At 42.0% G+C, this 18,398-nt stretch overlaps 2 protein-coding genes across 4 annotated transcripts in view; one reads left to right on the plus strand and one right to left on the minus strand.

Annotated features, from left to right (window-relative positions):
• The window catches only part of LOC116982825 (dipeptidase 2-like), a 35,965-nt gene extending 32,481 nt beyond the window's left edge, over positions 1-3,484 (plus strand). For both annotated transcript variants that reach the window (XM_033036308.1, XM_033036309.1), the window contains exon 11: positions 2,955-3,484. In XM_033036308.1, coding sequence (XP_032892199.1) covers positions 2,955-3,140 — 186 coding nt within the window. In that variant the 3' untranslated portion in view covers positions 3,141-3,484. The remainder of the gene's footprint in view (positions 1-2,954) is intronic.
• A 6,147-nt stretch (positions 3,485-9,631) lies between these two features.
• slc12a4 (solute carrier family 12 member 4) overlaps positions 9,632-18,398 on the minus strand; it is a 77,035-nt gene continuing 68,268 nt past the window's right edge. For both annotated transcript variants that reach the window (XM_033036310.1, XM_033036311.1), the window contains exons 22-24: positions 18,016-18,203; positions 16,780-16,913; positions 9,632-10,704 (exon numbers count right to left, since the gene is read on the minus strand). In XM_033036310.1, the coding sequence (XP_032892201.1) occupies positions 10,613-10,704; positions 16,780-16,913; positions 18,016-18,203 (414 nt within the window). In that variant the 3' untranslated portion in view covers positions 9,632-10,612. The remainder of the gene's footprint in view (positions 10,705-16,779; positions 16,914-18,015; positions 18,204-18,398) is intronic.

The raw sequence follows: 18,398 nt of genomic DNA on the forward strand, positions 1-18,398 counted from the left end.
TGACTTTGAGTGCAGTTGGACTGGATGAAATGGTGCTGTAAAAACAACATATGACTTCCTCAGTAGGTGGGCTAACAGGCCTGGGAGAAAATACGTTCCCGCTGGTCTTAAGTGAAAGATTGTCCAAATGCCCGCCGTGGTTTGAGAACAAATGTCTTCACTTTTCAAATGTCAAAGGCACATGAAAGGTTTTGAGCAAAACGACATTTGTCTCATCTGATACTGCCTCACAAAACTAAATTTGTTTAAATATACATGTTTACCAAATGATCTTGGTGAAATTAAACCTTCGATAAAAGCCATAGCAAAATAAGGGGATGTGATGTGGTTGATGTGCATAACTCGGTTTTGTGGAAAGTTGTGGTTATCTTTCGTGCTTTCAACAGGAAACTAGTGGGGCACATACGTGGGAAAATAACATCTTCACCATAAAACATCAAAGGATGCTCGTCAACCCCAGGGATGAAATGTCACAAGTCCCATCCCATTCTCATCATCTTATTTCCCTGTGGCTTTTTCAACTTAGTTTTCCATTGTATTCGCCACTTTAGTTTATCCACTTCATGTTTGATGGTGATTTGGAAATCCAGGAACTGAATTGAGAAGTCAAGGGACTGTCAAGGAAATCAAAGATCTTTCCATGCAAAAATGTGGAGTAACTCAGCGGGTCAGGCAACATCTCTGGAGAGAAGGAATGGGTGACATCTTCAGACCCGACCCAACTCGAAACGTCGCCCATTCCTTCTCTCCAGAGATGCTGCCTGTCCCCCTGAGTTACTCCAGCTCTTTGTGTCCATCTTCAGTTTAAACCAGCATCTTCTTTGTTCCTTCCTACACTCCCAACCTCCGCAGATTATCATATGAAGTTGTCATGGCGGCATGGTGGTGCAGCGGTAGAGTTGCTGCCTTACAGCGCCAGACTCCCAGGTTCGATTCTGACTATGGGTGCTTGTCTGTACGCAGTCCGTACATTCTCCCTGTGGCCAAGCGAGTTTTCCCCAGCAGCTCCGGTTTCCTCCCACACTCCAAAGACGTGCAGGTTTGTAGGTTAATTGGCTACAGTTAAACTGTAATTTGTCCCTAGTGTGTAGGATAGTGCTAGTGTGATCGCTGGTCAGTGTGGTCTCGCTGGGCCGAAGGGCCCGTTTCCAAACTGGATCTCTAAAGTAAACTAAAAGACAACATCACTACATTTAGGACAGAGAATAGATTTGTCATTCAAACAAGTTATTTGATTAATTTAGCTCTGGCAATCGAAAGAGTTTACTCATGTCAAACCTAATTATGTAAAACTTAGAAAAAATCATTTTTGATATTGGAAACTCCAAGACAAGATCTGGCTGTAGTTCATGAAGTTGAGCGACAAACAAGGACTGAGTTCCGGAGTAATGTACAAACATTTGTCAATGTAGTAAAATAACAGTTTGTGCCATGCAGGGTCATCTGTGAGTTGGGACAGACCCACATATACAATTCAAGAGCCATCTATGGATAGGAAATGTTTCAAATCTTTTCCAAGCTAAAACAGGCTAATAATATTTTCTTCATTTCCCGACATTTGTCCCACATTGTAATCAGATAGTAATTTCTGTTATTATCCAGCTGACTGTTTAGATTGGAAGTGCCAATGCTTACACAATCCTCACAACAGCACTTCCTAAAGGTGTTTTCCTGGAATCTCTTGGCCTCCATATTTCTTGGCGATTATTGTCCTAAACAAGTGATTGTTTGCAGTTTCCAGTTATACATCGATTGTTACGTCGGAGCAGCTTATATGACTATTGGCCCCCTCGCGGTGGGTGGCACAGTGGCACAACGGTAGAGTTGCTGCCTTACACTGACAGTGAACTAAACGCTCACTGCAATACAGAACAAACATAGTCACCCCTAAACCAGGAAACTAAAAGGACATTATTATTTATTGCAAGTGGAATTAAATACAAAAGCACGGGCAAGTATTAGAGTATTGTGTACGTACTTCGGTCCCTTTAATAAAGGAGGGATGTTAATGTGTCGGAAGCAATTTAGAGCTTTCCCAGATTAATATCTGGAATTTGGGAACTTTCCTATGAAACAAGGTTGGTTAAGATCTTGTTCCTCTTTCCAGAGATACTGGCTGGTCTGTATCTGATTGAATGTAGTGCAGTGTATTATCCAGAGGAATCTTAATTTAGATTAGTTTAGTTTAGTTTAGTTTAGAGATACAGCACCTGAACAGGCCCTTCGGCCCACCCAGTCCGTGCTGACCAGCGATCCCCATACACTAACACACTAGGGACAATTTACAATTATAGCAAGCTAACTAACCAAAAAAACTGTACTTCTTCGGAGTGTGGGAGGAAACCAGAGCATCCAAAGTGAAAACCCACACAGGTCATGGGGAGAATGTACAAACTCTGTACAGACAGCACCCGTAGTTAGGATTGAACCCTGGTGTCTGGCACTGTAAGGCAGCAACTCTAACGCTGTGGCACTGTACTGCCCTTTAAAAAAATCTTGTCCCACACATGCCAGTTTAGTTTTTTTTAAATAGTTTTTAGTTTAGAGATACAGGTGACCAGCGATCCCTGTACACTAACACTATCCTACGCACTAGGGATAATTTACAATCTTTACCGAAGCCAATTGGCCTGCAAACCTGTACATTTTTGGGGCGTGGGAGGAAACCGGACCATCCGGTGAAAACCCACGCAGATCACTGGGAGAAGGTACAAACTCAGTACAGACAGCACCCGTAGTCAGGATCGAACCCGGATCTCTAGCGCCTTAAGGCAGCAACCGCTGGGCCATCGTGTTGGCCCGCTAGATTCTAAAAACACCGACAATTTGAATGAATCTTGACAGTGTGGATGTGGAGACGGTGATTTCGCTTGTGGGAGAATCCAGCACGAGGGACTCTCCGTTTAAAAATAACCCTTCAGGCGTTGTTGATGAATATTATTTATTTTAAACAGGTCAAACAGGAACTGAAGTACTTGTCGCCCAGTGAAAAGGAAATCCCCTCCAAGGAAGCTGATAACGCCTGCCGCTTGAATCTCCGGAATCTTCTCCCATCGAAAAACACGTCACAAAGCAGCTCAGCACATCCTGCTTTCACCATCATATCCATCATCATCACCTCCATCATGTGCACCATCTGAACCGAACAGCTGAAAGTTTGACAACACATCACCTCCAAGCAGTAGCGTGGAAGTGTGAGATGGGCCGAGATTTTTTTGTTCTGGCAAGGGTAATGTAGACCTCCCACTAATGTGAAACGCATGCCTTAAATTCACTTATTATTCAATTCCACAAAGAAGATGAGGACTTTTAAGAACACAGCAAACTTATCCCTTGTACCGTGTGCTGGGTGGTCTCACAGTGCTGAGTTGCTTAGACTGGATAAACTTAAATTATGACATTTAAAAAAAAAAAATGCAAATGCTGGAAGTAAAATAAAAACAGAAAATGTTGAAAACATTCTGTAGCTCAGGAGGCGTCTCGGGACAATGTGGGATAAAGTCATGGTTTCATTTTATGAAGGTGAGTCTTTTCCCCAAACGTCATCTCCGCTTCTCTTTCGGAAGCTGGGTCCCGACCTGAAATATCACCCTCCATTCCCACCACAAAACCTGCCTGACCCAGCGCTTTGTATTTGTATTTTACTCAAGATTTCAACATCTGCAGTTTTTCGCCATCTCAGCTTTTCTTTCCGCAGATAGTGCCTGCCCCGCTGAGGGATTTTCCAGCATTTAGTGGACGATCTACTGGTGGCCAAACTAGTCGCCACTATTGCAACAACTCGACACAGCCTCGTTATCTCTTGTCAAGGCCAGACCTCCTCCCACCCTCCCACCCTCACTGCACAAAGAAAATACCTGCACACCTATTGTAGGCAATGTTCTTGGTCAACCTGTCCAGTTACTTCTGACCTTTCTTCCTCTGCCTGTCCATCCATAAACACACTCCTGCAGCTGCTCCCATTATTCTAGCATCCATCCATTCATTGCCACAATCCACTGCAAATGTAATACTCTGCAAGGGACATCAAGTGTTGGAGTAACTCAGTGGGTCAGACAACATCCGTTGAGAACATGAATGGGTGACGTCGCGGGTCAGGACTTAAAAAACGTCCAGACCTGAAAAACATCACCTATTCATCATCTCCAGAGATGCTGCCTGACCCGGCATTACTCCAGCATTTTGTGTCTTTTATTTGTAAACCAGCACCTGCAGTTCTCAATACTCTGGAAGGGACTTGCTTGTGGCATGTTCCTTTGTAAGAGGTACACTGGCACACCTAATAACACAGTTGTGTGAATCTCATATCTGAAGGTCATGCTCGACAACTGACTTTCACGAATGGGTTGAGGGTGATTCACAATGTTATTTTATTGACAAATGTGAGTTGTAACCATTTCTATGGTGGTCGATGCTTAGATGACAATAACTAACACAAAACTGTGAAGCTGTAACCCATGTTTAGGAAGGAGGGGCAGATGCTGGTTTAAACCGAAGATAGACACAAAATGCTGGAGAGATATTTCTCTCGTTTCCCTTTCCCCGTCCTCTTCTTCTTGCGTATGGCGTGCACAGCCTAAAGTTGTATGACAACTGTTTCTATTTGATCTTGTTTGTGCACGCTAGGTTGATTGCATTCGTCGAAACAGGGTGGACCACGTGAAGGTTGCAATCTTCCACCCCCCTTTCCCCTGACTAGTCAGAAGAAAGGACTCGACCCGAAACGTCACCCATTCTTTCTCTCCAGAGATGTTGTCTGTCCCGTTGAGTTACTCCAGCATTTTGTGTCTATTTTAAGTTGTAACCCATTGTCTCTTCACAAAGAGTTAACTCGTTACACCTTCAGTATCATTTTTGCTGACCAAAGAAACAAATATATTTTGCAGCATATTAAAAATAGATAATCTCTTCTTAATTGGGTCTTGGGCCCTTTATTCTGTCACATTCCAAGAAATATGTAAATTAACTGATGAAAACAGTAAATTCCAGAATAATTCTGCATTTCAATTTTTACTAGTGAACTGTTTGAATATTGACATCTTTAAATACATTTCAACTTTACACAAATGGTCTAGATTTAATTAACTAATTTGGTATTTTTTCCTGTTTTCAATAACAACTTTAGTTTACGTTAGTTTGTTATTCTTATGTGTACCGAGGTACAGTGAAAATCTTTTGTTTGCGTGCTGTCCAGTCAGAGAAAAGACTTTACATGAATATAGGATCAAGCTGTCCACAGTGCACAGATGAAGAATGAAGTGTACAGCATTTAGTACAAAGATATGGCACAGCCTTAGAGTTGTTGACTTACAGCCCCAGAGACCCGGGTTCGATCCTGACAACAGGTGCTGTCTGTACGGAGTTTGTACACTCTCCCTGTGACTGCTTGGGTTTCCCTGGGTGCTCCGCTTGGCTCCCACACTCCAAAGATCTAAGTTGTCCCTCGTGTGTATGGTAGTGCTAGTGTACAGGGATCCCTGGTCGGCGCAGACTCGATGGGCCGAAGGGCCCGTTTCTGCACTGTATCTCTAAACTATAAATAGAATAGATTCGTTTTTTTCTAAACTAAACATACCATTGAAGTCCGATTAAATATAGTACATAGGTCTGCAGTGAGCTAGATGGGAGTTCAGAACCACACTCTAGCCGATGAGAGGGCCATTCAGTTGCTTGACAACAGTACAACATACAAAGCCAATGCTATTTTTTAACATGGAATAACTTCACACTCGCCATTAAAGATATCGATAACTGACAGTCAATGATGCTCCTCTTTTCACTCTTAACTTATTTCTTAAATGCACTTGAACCAATTCTCTTCTTCCGTCCTTACGAAACACTCAGCTTTTATTTCAAATTGCAATACAGCTCTTTGAAGCAGAATACAATCCATCCTCACCAATAGCCCTGTGTGACAGGACGGCATTTCGACGAGATTTGCAGAGAGGATAGCAACAGGGCCACAAAATATTCGGGATTCCATCAGTAACAATATCTATCATTCCATTTTTTTTAGACAAGGGAGGTCAATAAAATAGAATTAAATGTATTACACTATTGGTTTAGCATGCAATATAGATGCAAAGCTGAGATTTGTTGCCTTATTGGAAACAAAAATGAAAGAGTCAAATTTTCTGTTGTCTATTATTCAGTGTGTTCCTGGACTTACTGCCCTGCAGTAATATTGTTTCCCTTGTATAATCGTGAAAATGTGTACTGTGACCTCATTTTTACTTTCTTTCATCGTTTTGAAGCTTATCTAATATTTCTTACATTTGCCACAATAAAAAAAAATTGCAAGAATGGGTGTCTTGGCAACTTCATTCCTTGTAAAAGTGTCAAGTGATTGTGTTTAGGATCAATTATTCAAATAATCACACATGATATAAGGTCGGTCCGTTTATGAAATGTTTAATGTGACTGATGAGGATAGGGCCGTGGACTATGTGGATTTCAGTAAGGCAGATACACAGAGTCGTTTACCCAGAGTAGGGGGAACAAGAACCAGAGGACAAAGGTTTAGTCAAGTCAAGCGTGTTTTATTGTCGTATGTCCCAGATAGAACAATGAAATTCTTACTTGCAGCAGCACACAGAATATGTAAACCTCATACACTGTAAACAATAAAATAAACAAGAGAGGGAAAAAAAAGTTCAGTGTGTGCATATATACACATACTCACAAATACAAATCAATAAGGCGAGAGGGGAAAGATTTAATAGGAAACTGAGGGGCAACTTTTTCACACAAAGGGTGCTGAGCATCTATAACAAAGGAGCTGGATGAGGCGTTTAACATTTAAAAAACAATTAGACAAGTACATAGATAAGAAAGGTTTAGAAGGAAATGGGCCATATGTGGACAGCTGGGACAAGTATAGATGGGGCATCTTGGTCAGCATGGGCAAGTTGGGCTGAAGGGCCTGTTCCCATGTGGTATGATCCTTTGACTATAAAATGGATCCAGAATATCCAGGTGGTTTGGTAGTTTTGATTGAGAACTGGATTACCCATAGAAGACAGAGGGTAGTGATTATGGCTGGAGGTCCATGACCGCCAGTGTTCTACATGGATTGATGCTTGCACCTATGCCGTTTACAATGCATATAAATGACATGATTGAAAATGCAGAAAGGTTTGTTGGAAAGATTGCAAATGGCACAAAAATCGGTGGCAATGCCAAATGATACAGCAAGATATAGATATAGATCAGCTGCAGAAATGGGCAGAGCAATGGCAGATAGACATTAATTCGAGTAAATGTGAGCTTTGCACTTTAGAGGTCAAATCAATGGGAGAGTGTCCATGCCTCTGTGAAGGCAGTTAGATCATGCTTGTTTTCTATTTATGCCATTAATTCATCTAATTCTGAATGCTGTGAGCATTTCGACACAGCATTTTGTAATTTTGACATTTTAACAATGTTTCTTGTTTTGACCCCTTTTTCAACTTGCCTTGGTTCCTGCTATTCATTTCACTTCCCCTTTTCAAACTTCCCCTTCTGGCTTTGTTTCTCTCCTTCCTGAATTCACCTCTAGGTTACCATGCCTCTGCCAAGCGAGTTCGAACTGTCCCTACAAGCATCGGCAAATCCATCTCCAAGGATTTTGGTCCCACTTCTACTGAGGTGGACCCTGTTCATATTGTACAGGTCCCACCTGCTGAGATACATCAGAAGTTTATAAATTCTCATTCCTACACCATCTCTCCAGTCAAACACGTTAGCGAGGCCGCATTTAGAGTATTGCGTTCAGTTCTGGGCATCATGTTATAGGAAAGATATTGTCAAGCTTGAATGGGTTCAGAAAAGATTTACGAGGATGTTGCCATGACTAGAGGGTGTGAGCTATAGGGCGAGGTTGAGGAGGCCGAGTCTCTATTCCATGGAGTACTGGAGGATAATGGATGGGATTTATATAGCGCCTTTCTAATACTCAAGGCACTTTACATCGCATTATTCATTCACTCCTCAGTCACACTCGGTGGTGGTAAGCTACTTCTGTAGCCACAGCTGCCCTGGGGCAGACTGACGGAAGCGTGGCTGCCAATCTGCGCCTACGGCCCCTCCGACCACCACCAATCACTCACACACATTCACACACAGGCAAAGGTGGGTGAAGTGTCTTGCCCAAGGACACAACGACAGTATGCACTCCAAGCGGGATTCGAACCAGCTACCTTCCGGTTGCCAGCCGAACACTTAGCCCATTGTGCCATCTGTCATCCCGAATGAGGGGAGGGGAGATCTTAGAGGTTTACAAGATCAATAGATGCAGAATCTTTTGCCCAGAGTAGGGGAATCGAGGACCAGAAGACATAGGTTCAAGGTGAAGGGGAAAAGATTTAATAGGAATCCAAGGGGTAACCTTTTCCGCACAAAGGGTGGTGGGTGTAAGGAACAAGCTGCGAGAGGAGGTAGTTGAGGCTGGGACTATCCCATAATTTAAGAAATAGTTAGACAGGAACATGGATACACGTTATTCCCTTTATCGTGCATTTATACAATTACTCGACTGTAATCACGTATTGTCTTTCCGTTGACTGGTTAGCGCACAACAAAAGCTTTTCACTCTGCCTCAGCACACGTGACAATAAACTAAACTACAAAACTAAAAGCAAAATTAGGACATGCAAATAAATAATGGAATTAGCCCCGCTGGCCATTTAATGAACGAGCAGTCAGCACAACATTGGTGCATGAGCTGAATTGGACGCAGCGGATTATTGTGTTTGCTGGGCTAATTTAACTTGTGTTTTTTAAAGTCATTAAAATTAATAAATTAATTTTTAAATGCCGATTGAATACCACTCCAGCTGCACAAGCAGCTTATATAAATGCCGTAACTACTGAACACATTGCTGGTGAAAGGTTGGAATGAGAAGAACGCTCAGAGAATTTAAAACTAAAATGTGCAATTGTCAGAAGTAAGAAATATTCGCGCGGAGACCAGTTAACTTTCAGAACAATCTCTCTTTATTACAAATTGGCCAATTTGGGAGACACGTGGCCTTGGACAGATGCTCTCCCTTCCCACGGCCGATGCTCTTAGTTACAAACCATACATCGCTTTTTCTGCTACCCCTTATCTGCACTTTTCCACCCCTCGAGTCTGTGGAGTGGTTGCTAGGCAGTATCCAGGCAGGGCTCACTTAAGGTAGATTGATTCACAACTGGTCACCAAGGCTGGTCCAATCCAGTTTTAAGGTTTCAGTGAGGTTCCTCATCCAGGTTTGATGATCATCTTACATCTTGGGTTGAACCATAAACCTATTGATAGACACAAAATGCTGGAGCAACTCAGTGGGTCAAGCAGATTGGAGAAAAGGAGTTGGTGACATTTCGAGTCAGAAGCCTTTTACAGATGGAATCTTTTTCTCCAGAGATGCTGCCTGACCCGCTGAGTTACCCCAGCATTTTGTGTCTATCTTCGGTGTAAACCCGCATCTGCAGTTCCTTCCAACACAGTGGAACAAGTTGTAGCTGTGAAAGTAACACGCTGGGCTCTTGCAGTTTAAGCAATACATCAGCATGTGATTGGAAAACGCTTAATCATAAAATGTACTGCACGGCTTGTGAATTTGAACCTCGAGTTGGCTGTCCACCACAGTAAAGTTTTAACATGGAACCAAAGTTTGTTTTATATAGTTCTTTATTGAGAAAAATATCATTTCTGATGACTATTTACTTTTAATACGACAAACACAAGCACATCATGGTGACAAAACAGCTCCAAATACTAGAATCATTTTACAGCTGACAAGTATTTTGTAAAAAGTTTTAAACTGAACATTTAGCAGCTCCTCTCTTGTGCAAGCTCACCATCGCTGGTCATAGCGGCCTCAGCCTCTGTACACGTGGGAGCAGTATACATACATCAAAATACAGTCCGCCAACTGATGGTCCTAATTATTCTCACTCTATTCTGCAGGAAAAGACAGCACTGAAAAATAATAAATACTAAATAAATAAGTTTGTCTTTGCCCATTATAGCATCCCAAACCTTGGCACGATACAGCTGGATAGTTTGGATCCCACTATTTCATAATTAGCATCTACCATGAAAAAGACTTAAAAGCCATTCATGACTAAACATCGAAACTAGTTGAAATATTTTGAAATCCATGTTATGTAATAGAGGGGCTGTAGTGTTGGAGTGACCACCAGCTGTACCACTGTGTACAAAGTTCAGTGTATAAAGGGCTGCCTGACAGTCAAACTACTTCTGCCGCTCATTTATAGAAACATATTCTTAGCTGAAAAATAAAAGCAGTGCAAAGCTCAACACTGACACACCAGACATCTATTCAAAGCCAAATTCCAAACTTATGTTTGGAGAGGTAAAGGGTATTGTGTACTCTTTACTAAAAGTTCTCCTTTCACATATACAATCATCCACTTCACTGTAGCATTGTATATTCAAATTGCACTTAGGAGCTCTAGACTCTGATATTGGACATTATTTTTAAAAAAAAGCTTCATATTACAAACTCTGGGCTTGGAATATGACCCACGGGATACATTGTTTGACAAATGTGGATCAGAATACACAAGTTTTTGGAATGCTTTCTGTGGTCACGTTTTCATCACATAGGTCTTTGGAAAGTAGTCATGTTCAGGAGTAAATCGTGATGACTTCACAGCCGCCACCTCGGACCAGCAATACTCTCTCCAGCCCTTCTGTAAGGACCTCAAGAAATTCCATATCTAAAATCAACACGTCAAGGAAACTTGAAAATACAACCTGTTTTTAAATAGCCTTTCAGACATTGGTTGAATGCTACATAAATGGGAAATCCAGTACCTACCTGTAGGCAACCAAGATGAGGAAGAAAATATTAACATTTTTGGAATCCAAATGGCATGATTAACTGCACAATTATATTAAAATAAATCCCCCATTTTGGGGTCTAGCACTCTTTCAATGGATACAGTTTAGAGTTTAGAGATTGCAACGCAGAAACAGACCCTTCGGCGGACCGAGTTTGCGCCTACCAGTAATCCTTGAACACTAATGCTATCCTACATTTTCCACCGGGTGATGCTTCGATGGCAGCCTCGCCAACAATCTGTCTGCCCTTTACGCCTTTTTTTGTTATTTTTAGTGTGTTAAAAAAAATGTGTTCATGTTTTCCGGTTTGTTTTAGGCGGGGGGTCATGGGAAACCTATTTTCAATTTCTTACCTTGCCGGAGATGCGATTGTTTCCCGGATCGTATCTCCGGTCGCTCGGCAGCCTAACATCGTGCAGCTGGAGGCCTTGCTCGGGACTGACTTTGAGCCCCACCGCGGAGACGTGGACTTGCCATCGGAGCAGATTCCTTGCCTGGGATCAACGCTCCAACCACGGCCTACGGATTTTAACATCAAGGAGCTCGCAGTCTCTGTTTGAGACCGGCGTCGGGAAGCTCCGAAAGCCGCACGATGTTCGACTAGTCCCGACCCGGGGCAGATCACCCGGAGGGGGTGGGGGGGGGGGGGGGGGGGGGGGAGCTGCCCCGGCTCAGGTTTCAATCAGAAACAGGAGAAGGTTGAAAAAGTAGACCACTGGACCACACACTGGACTGAACAATTGGGCTGCTTTTGTGCTGCATTGCCAAATAATAATGAGAATGAAATTTCTGCCAAAGGACATGATGCTGGTTCGGAGACAGAAACAAGAGTTTTAGGGAGATACCAATCAGATGCAGGTGGAGAGGTTGGTTTAAGGGAGAAATCCAGAGCACAAGATCTGGACTGCTAGACTATTTAGTAAATAGGGAGAAATCTTCCACAATGCTGCAGCGTCAGAGAATAGAGAGTTAGTTCTGTGTGATGGAAAACATTTGGGTTGAAGGAGGTTACAAAAACTCAAAACGGAGACCCATCTATCTATAGAATTAAAAGCATGGATGAGAATTTTTAATTTTACATGCTTGGGGACGAAGTGCAATTGGTGAGTGGGGCAGATCAGGATGGGAACAGAAACAAGAGATTTCAGTGAACATAACATAGGTATGTTGCAAAGCCTACCTGAAGCGTCGCTGAAAATCTGTCGCTGCGGGTGCGCGCGATTTTGGCGCCGTTTAGAGGGGGCGGGTTTAAAATGCGATTTTCTCTAGGCTGTTCAAATCGAAGATGTTCAGCCTAGTTAATTATTAACGAAAAATCGCTGGAAGACCCCGTCGCAAAAGCTATTATTAGTTTTAAAGGCCTCGTATAATAGTTATAGTAGTTTAAAAATCAATCTCTAAACCCGCGACCACCAGCAACCGCAGGGTCTCATAAAGCAAATAACAGAAGGTAAGCTGTATATTTTTACATTAAAAAGGGCTTCTAAAGATCCCTTTATACAAAGTTTAATATTGCGAGTAGCTCATTTTGGGCCCATTATATCCCGCAGTATTTTTCTCGGCATTTGGGGCACAAATCTACCGCAATGTGAACGTTCTAAACCAGCGCTTTACAGGGACCCACTGGAAAGCTGATTTAAATGGGCATTTATTTACAGCAATTGAACACTAAATTCCTTCCATTTGGTCTATAAATTAATGTAAATGAGATTTAAAAATCATGTTTTATTGTGAATTATTTGTGAATATTATTTGGACATTTAGGCTATTTAAAAATGTTAATCATTTATTAAGAAATGGATAGATGTTTAGATCTAGTAATTGAAGTCTGAAATTAGCTACAATTAGGTAACTAACTAATTATATGCTTTAATTTCAGGTCATCCAAGTAAGATTATTTTATATTTGTTTCAGAATGCTTCAATCTATGATAACTGAAAATTTCATTCAGTTCTCTTAATTTTTAAGAAAGTTATGGGCTTTTGACTGTTCACGATCACAGCTTTTTTGTTATGTCCATAGAAAATCAATAGGGAACAAGATGCTCATTTCCCAGTATGAAAATGGCCATAACCTTTTAAATACTTGAGATATGAAAGTGAATTAGGTGTCAAATTAAACTTATTTTTATGCTTTATCTGATGGGATAAATGGCAGACTTGATTTTTAAAATCTCAAAATTTTGTAACATTGCTACATAACATAGAAAATAGGTACAGGAGTAGGCCATTCGGCCCTTCGAGCCTGCACCGTCATTCAATATGACCATGGCTGATCATCCAACTCAGTATCCCATCCCTGCCTTCTCTCCATACCCCCTGATCCCTTTAGCCACAAGGGCCACATCTAACTCCCTCTTAAATATAGCCAATGAACTGGCCTCAACTACCTTCTGTGGCAGAGAATTCCACAGATTCACCACTCTCTGTGTAAAAAATGATTTTCTCATCTCGGTCCTAAAAGACTTCCCTCTTATCCTTAAACTGTGACCCCTAGTTCTGGACTTCCCCAACATCGGGAATAATCTTCCTGCATCTAGCCTGTCCAACCCCTTTAGAATTTTGTAAGTTTCTAACATATAGTATTGTGAATGATGGGAGGCCAGGAAAGACTACAGGATGTGTGTCTGTGGATTACATTATATTTGAGTAAAACAAATCATTGTATCGAGCAATGCCCAGAAGTCAAATCAAAAAAGTTTAGCATGATCTTGGACGTAGCAACTGCAGCCTTGTTTATCCACAGAAGATCAGAGAGTATTAACGGCGAGAATCTAGAGCTTGGTTGGGAGCTAATCAATGTTTAGCTCTCATCCATTATTGAAGATTAGATAAACTGCATAACAACAGACACTAGATATCAAAGGCAGAGATTATGAAGAGATAAATACTGTTCAGCATACATGCCTGACAATGGTATCACCTTGAGAGGACATGTAAATGCGATTAGGTCCCAAAGATAGTTTTTCAACAGAACTTGGTCATATATTGTGTTCGTTTACTGTAGGATAATGAAAACTATTGAAAAGGAAGGGTAGCAATGGTTAGTAAGCTACTTTCTTTTAGCTTCAGAAACTAAATCCTGACCTTAGCAGTTGGAGTTTGGACTGCGACTAAGTGGGTTTTCACCACATCTGGCTTCACTCACAGACTGGTAGCTAAATGGCCACTGTAAATTTTTCCGAGAGTGCAAAATGAATGCCAGAATCTGTGGGATAAATGGGGTTAACAATTTGTTGTGGGTAAGTTACGGGGGATCAATAATGGAAGTGGAGGAATGTCAAAGAATTTAAAAAAAAATTAAAAATAAATTGTGGCACAGTGGTAGAGCTGTTGCCTTACAGTGCCAGAGACCCGGGTTCGATCCCGACTACAGGTATTGTCTGTATGTTCATTGTCAGGAGTATGTACGCTCTCCCCGTGACCACGTGGGTTTTCTCTGGATGCTTCGGTTTCCTCCCTCACTCCAAAGAGGTGCAGGCTTGTAGGTAGATTGTAAATTGTCCCTGGTGTGTAGGATAGTGCTAGTGTACGGTGTGATGGCTGGTCGGCGTGGACTCGGTGGGCCGTAGGGCCTGTTTCTATGCCACATCTTTAAAGTCTAAAGTAAAGTCTGCAGTTACTTTGGCCACTGTAAAGAGGTCGCTAAAGAAAGTGATTGGGTTTACAGTTAATAGGGCCACCAAGGAAAGACTATGCCCCATGGTGGGTCATTGATATTTAGTTTGGTGCTTTCTGTGCTACAGTGGAGGCAGAAATCCAATTGGAGAGATTCAAACATGGAGTTGAGGTGGGGAGAGAAATCACTGAAGGGAAAAAGTGCAAAATTATGAGAAGCAAACAGTTAATTAAGTTAACTAACCTGCATATATTACACTCACAATACTCATTATTGACGGATGGTGGTCCCAGCTGAGGGGAGGTGGGGGCAGGGGGAAAGAGGGGGACGTCAAAGAGATCTGCACTCAATGCAAAAATAACTTACCTGTTTACTCACTTGAGTCAAAGGAATCAAAATATGTCACCTTTCATATGTTAATATCACAATAAATGTACCATTATTTAAATAGCTCACAAAACAATCACACAAAACACTCAGCAAGTCAGACATTGTTTATGAAGTGAAAATTAAAGTTAATGGTTTAGGTTGGTGGCCTTTCATCTCCATTATCTACCTACTGATGCTGCCTGATCTGTTGAATATTGTCAGCATTTTCTATATTGCAGGTTTTCCACAAACATTTCCCCTATGTACTTTGAACCAACAGTCGGAGAGTGTAAGTTCTCAGGATCAGCCCAATCAATGGTAATGATGTATATGATTTGGAGAACAGTTGTCCAATAATAATAATAATAACGATCGAGTCGGGCCTGGACATTACACTGGAGTAATCTGAGTTTCACCAGTCTAGGCCCAAACAGAGGTTGACATATCCAGTGAGCTCTTCCCTTGGGCTTGAAAGTTAAGGCACCATTTGCTGATAACTTTCCAAATTCTTAATTGCTTTTGTCATTTTTATTCTTCTCTCTACTCATTGGAGAAAGCTCTGTACATTTACACTGAACTTCTCAGCCTGTATTTGCAGAAGGGAAGAAGCTAGAGAATTTTGGGATTAAACCAGCCAAAGTACAAAGCCAAAGTGTTAATTAAATTTGAAAGTAGTACTGGCCAGTACACAACAAAAGCTTTTCACTGTACCTCAGTACACGTGATACTAAAGTAGTCTAAACACTATGTGCAAGAAAGAACTGCAGATGCTGGCTTAAATCGAAGGTAGACACAAAATGTTGGAATAACTCAGCGGGTGAGGCAGCATCGCTGGAAAGAAGGAATGGGCGACGTTTCGGATCGAGACCCTTCTTCGGGCTAATGTAAGGAGAGGGCGCGGGACAAAGATAGAATGTAGTCGGAGACAGTAAGACTAGTGGGAGAACTGGGAAGGGAAGGGGATGGCGAGAGAAAGCAAGGGCTATCTGAAGTTAGAGAAGTCAATGTTCATACCACTGGGGTGTAAACTACCCAAGCGAAATATGAGGTGCTGTTCCTCCAATTTGCGCCGGGCCTCACTCTGACAATGAAGGACGCCCAGGACAGAAAGGTCGGATTCGGAATGGGAGGGGGAGTTGAAGTGTTGAGCCACCGGGAGGTCAGGTAGGTTAAGACGGACTGAGCGGAGGTAGTCAGTGAAATGATCGCCGAACCTGCGCTTGGTCTCGCCGATGTGGAGAAGTTGACACCTGGAACAACGGATACAGTAGAGGAGGTTGGAAGAGGTGCGTGAACCTCTTCCTCACCTGGAAAGACTGTTTGGGCCATTTGAGGGAGTCTAGGGGGGGAGGTAAAGGGACAGGTGTTGCATTTCCTGCAGTTGCAGGGGAAAGTACCCAGGGAAGGGGTGGTTTGGGTGGGAAGGGACGAGTTGACCAGGGAGTTTCGGAGGGAACGGTCTCTGCGGAAAGCAGAAAGGGGTGGAGATGGGAAGATGTGGCCAGTAGTGGTATCCCGTTGGAGGTGGCAAAAATGTTGGAGGATTATATGCTGTATGCGACAACTGATGGGGTGGAAGGCGAGGACAAGGGGGACTCGGACCTTCTTACGAATAGGGGGAGGGGGAGTTAGAACGGGGCTGTGGGATATCGAGACCCTAGTGAGAGCCTCATATATAATGGAAGAGGGGAACCCCCGTTTCCTAAAGAGCTAGAATGGAAGAGGGGAACCCCCGTTTCCTGAAGATCTAATGGAAGAGGGGAAGTAGTCTAAACACTTCTCTATTTCGTTTTATAAGGAAGAAAACAGAATAAACAGCTCAATAGATTTAAAAAAAAATTAAGCAACCCTTTGGCATAACCTTTGGTGCACTTTTATGGATGAACATTGAATGGCAAAAAGCAACTGAAATATCATCAGGTTTCACCTTTTAGCTAAATTGGAAAATGTTTGACAAAGGATACAGTTTTCATCTCCATCTTGATTTTTTGGTGGTCCAGGCATGTTTAGCAAAACTAGTCTGGAATCGTGGGACCTATTTACGATGACTTCATTCAGCTTCACTGCCGTGTGCATTCTCCTTACATTGGATTGGTCTCTGGAAAATAATAAGTAGCATCCTTGGAGAATACATTTATACTTTGTACATATTACTGCCATAAAGTAATAGCTACATTCCTAAGAGATTTCATTTTATAGAAACAAATGTTCTAAAAATAATGATGTTGATGGGGAGAGAGTTTCACTCACCAGAACAAAGTTGCCTGTCCATCCGCATTTTACAAAATAAAGTCATAGTTAGTAGTTAAAAGTTTTTTATTGTGCCGGCTAAAACTATATGGTACATTATTTAATAGCGTATTATTGCACAAGTGTCAAAAGATGCAAATGTTTTTCAATTTCCACGGTAACTCCTCTGGTGAAACTGGCAGCTTTTTTTTTTACAGAGAATTGTTTTTACAGAGAATTGTGTGGGATTACTGTGGGCTAGTGCATTCACAATACAAACAATTGGGTGTGTGTAATGCAAATAATGTTTCCTATTTCATCGCTCGTTACATCCATTTTGCGTTATGGAAATGGCGCCACGGCCTGCACTTGGCATAACCTCAGTCGTCAATGCAGGACCATCATTTGACAGTCCCTGGCCAGTTCATCCCAGGCTTTCACCCTGTGAGCAGAGGCTGGAGAAGAGGTGTAGGTCAGATAAGGGGTCATCCGACAGCGAGTGGTGAAGCCAGGTCATGCAGCAGAGAAGGGCCACTCAGAACTAAACTTTTCACCAGCAATGTCTGGCAGGAAAGGTGCGACCCGTTCATGCCAACTGAGCAAAACATATTGAGTGGGACAACTTTAGAGATACAGTGCAGAAACAGGCCCTTCGGCACACCAATTAACCTACAAACACGTGGGAGGAAACCCACACGGCCATGGGGAGAACATACAAACTCCGTACAGATTGCTCTCGTAGTCAGGATCGAACCCGGGGCTCCAGCCCTGTAAGGCAGCAACTCTACCGCTGTGCCACCCTAAATTTTTTTAATTCTGTCGTTAGATTTTGGAATGTTAACACAATGTTCTCAATATACCTCCGGGCAAAAAAAATATGTATAATTAGTTTCATAGAATGTGGAAGCTGTTTCACAGTTCATGAAGTGTTAGGCATAGAATACTTTCTGCTTGAGAAATGTGACACTTACGGCTTAATACTGATTAATTCTCTGAAACTGTTTGGGGTGTTTGCACCACTGCGGCTTCTTTCAGATTCACATTTTTCTTTTGTCCACGTCATCTGTATCTTCTCTGGGTAAATGTGCAACTCTTCCTCCTCATCCATGTACACATTGACTGGATGGATTAATGAATTTCTATCTTTTATTAACTGAGCCTGGAAGAAAGCAGTGAGAGATTTTATTATTTTTTATTTTTAACACTAAACATTAGTATTTATTGATTTTCTTAAAATAGTTAAGGAAAGCCATTTTAAGAAAGGGTGCGTTATCTACTATATAACCGGTATTGAGAATCCTTCAAATTAACAAACAGTTAACAAGTAGTCGATACAGAATGCTGGAGTAACTCA

The sequence above is a fragment of the Amblyraja radiata genome, chromosome 17 (assembly GCF_010909765.2).
Source record: "Amblyraja radiata isolate CabotCenter1 chromosome 17, sAmbRad1.1.pri, whole genome shotgun sequence".
NCBI classification, from domain to species: domain Eukaryota; kingdom Metazoa; phylum Chordata; class Chondrichthyes; order Rajiformes; family Rajidae; genus Amblyraja; species Amblyraja radiata.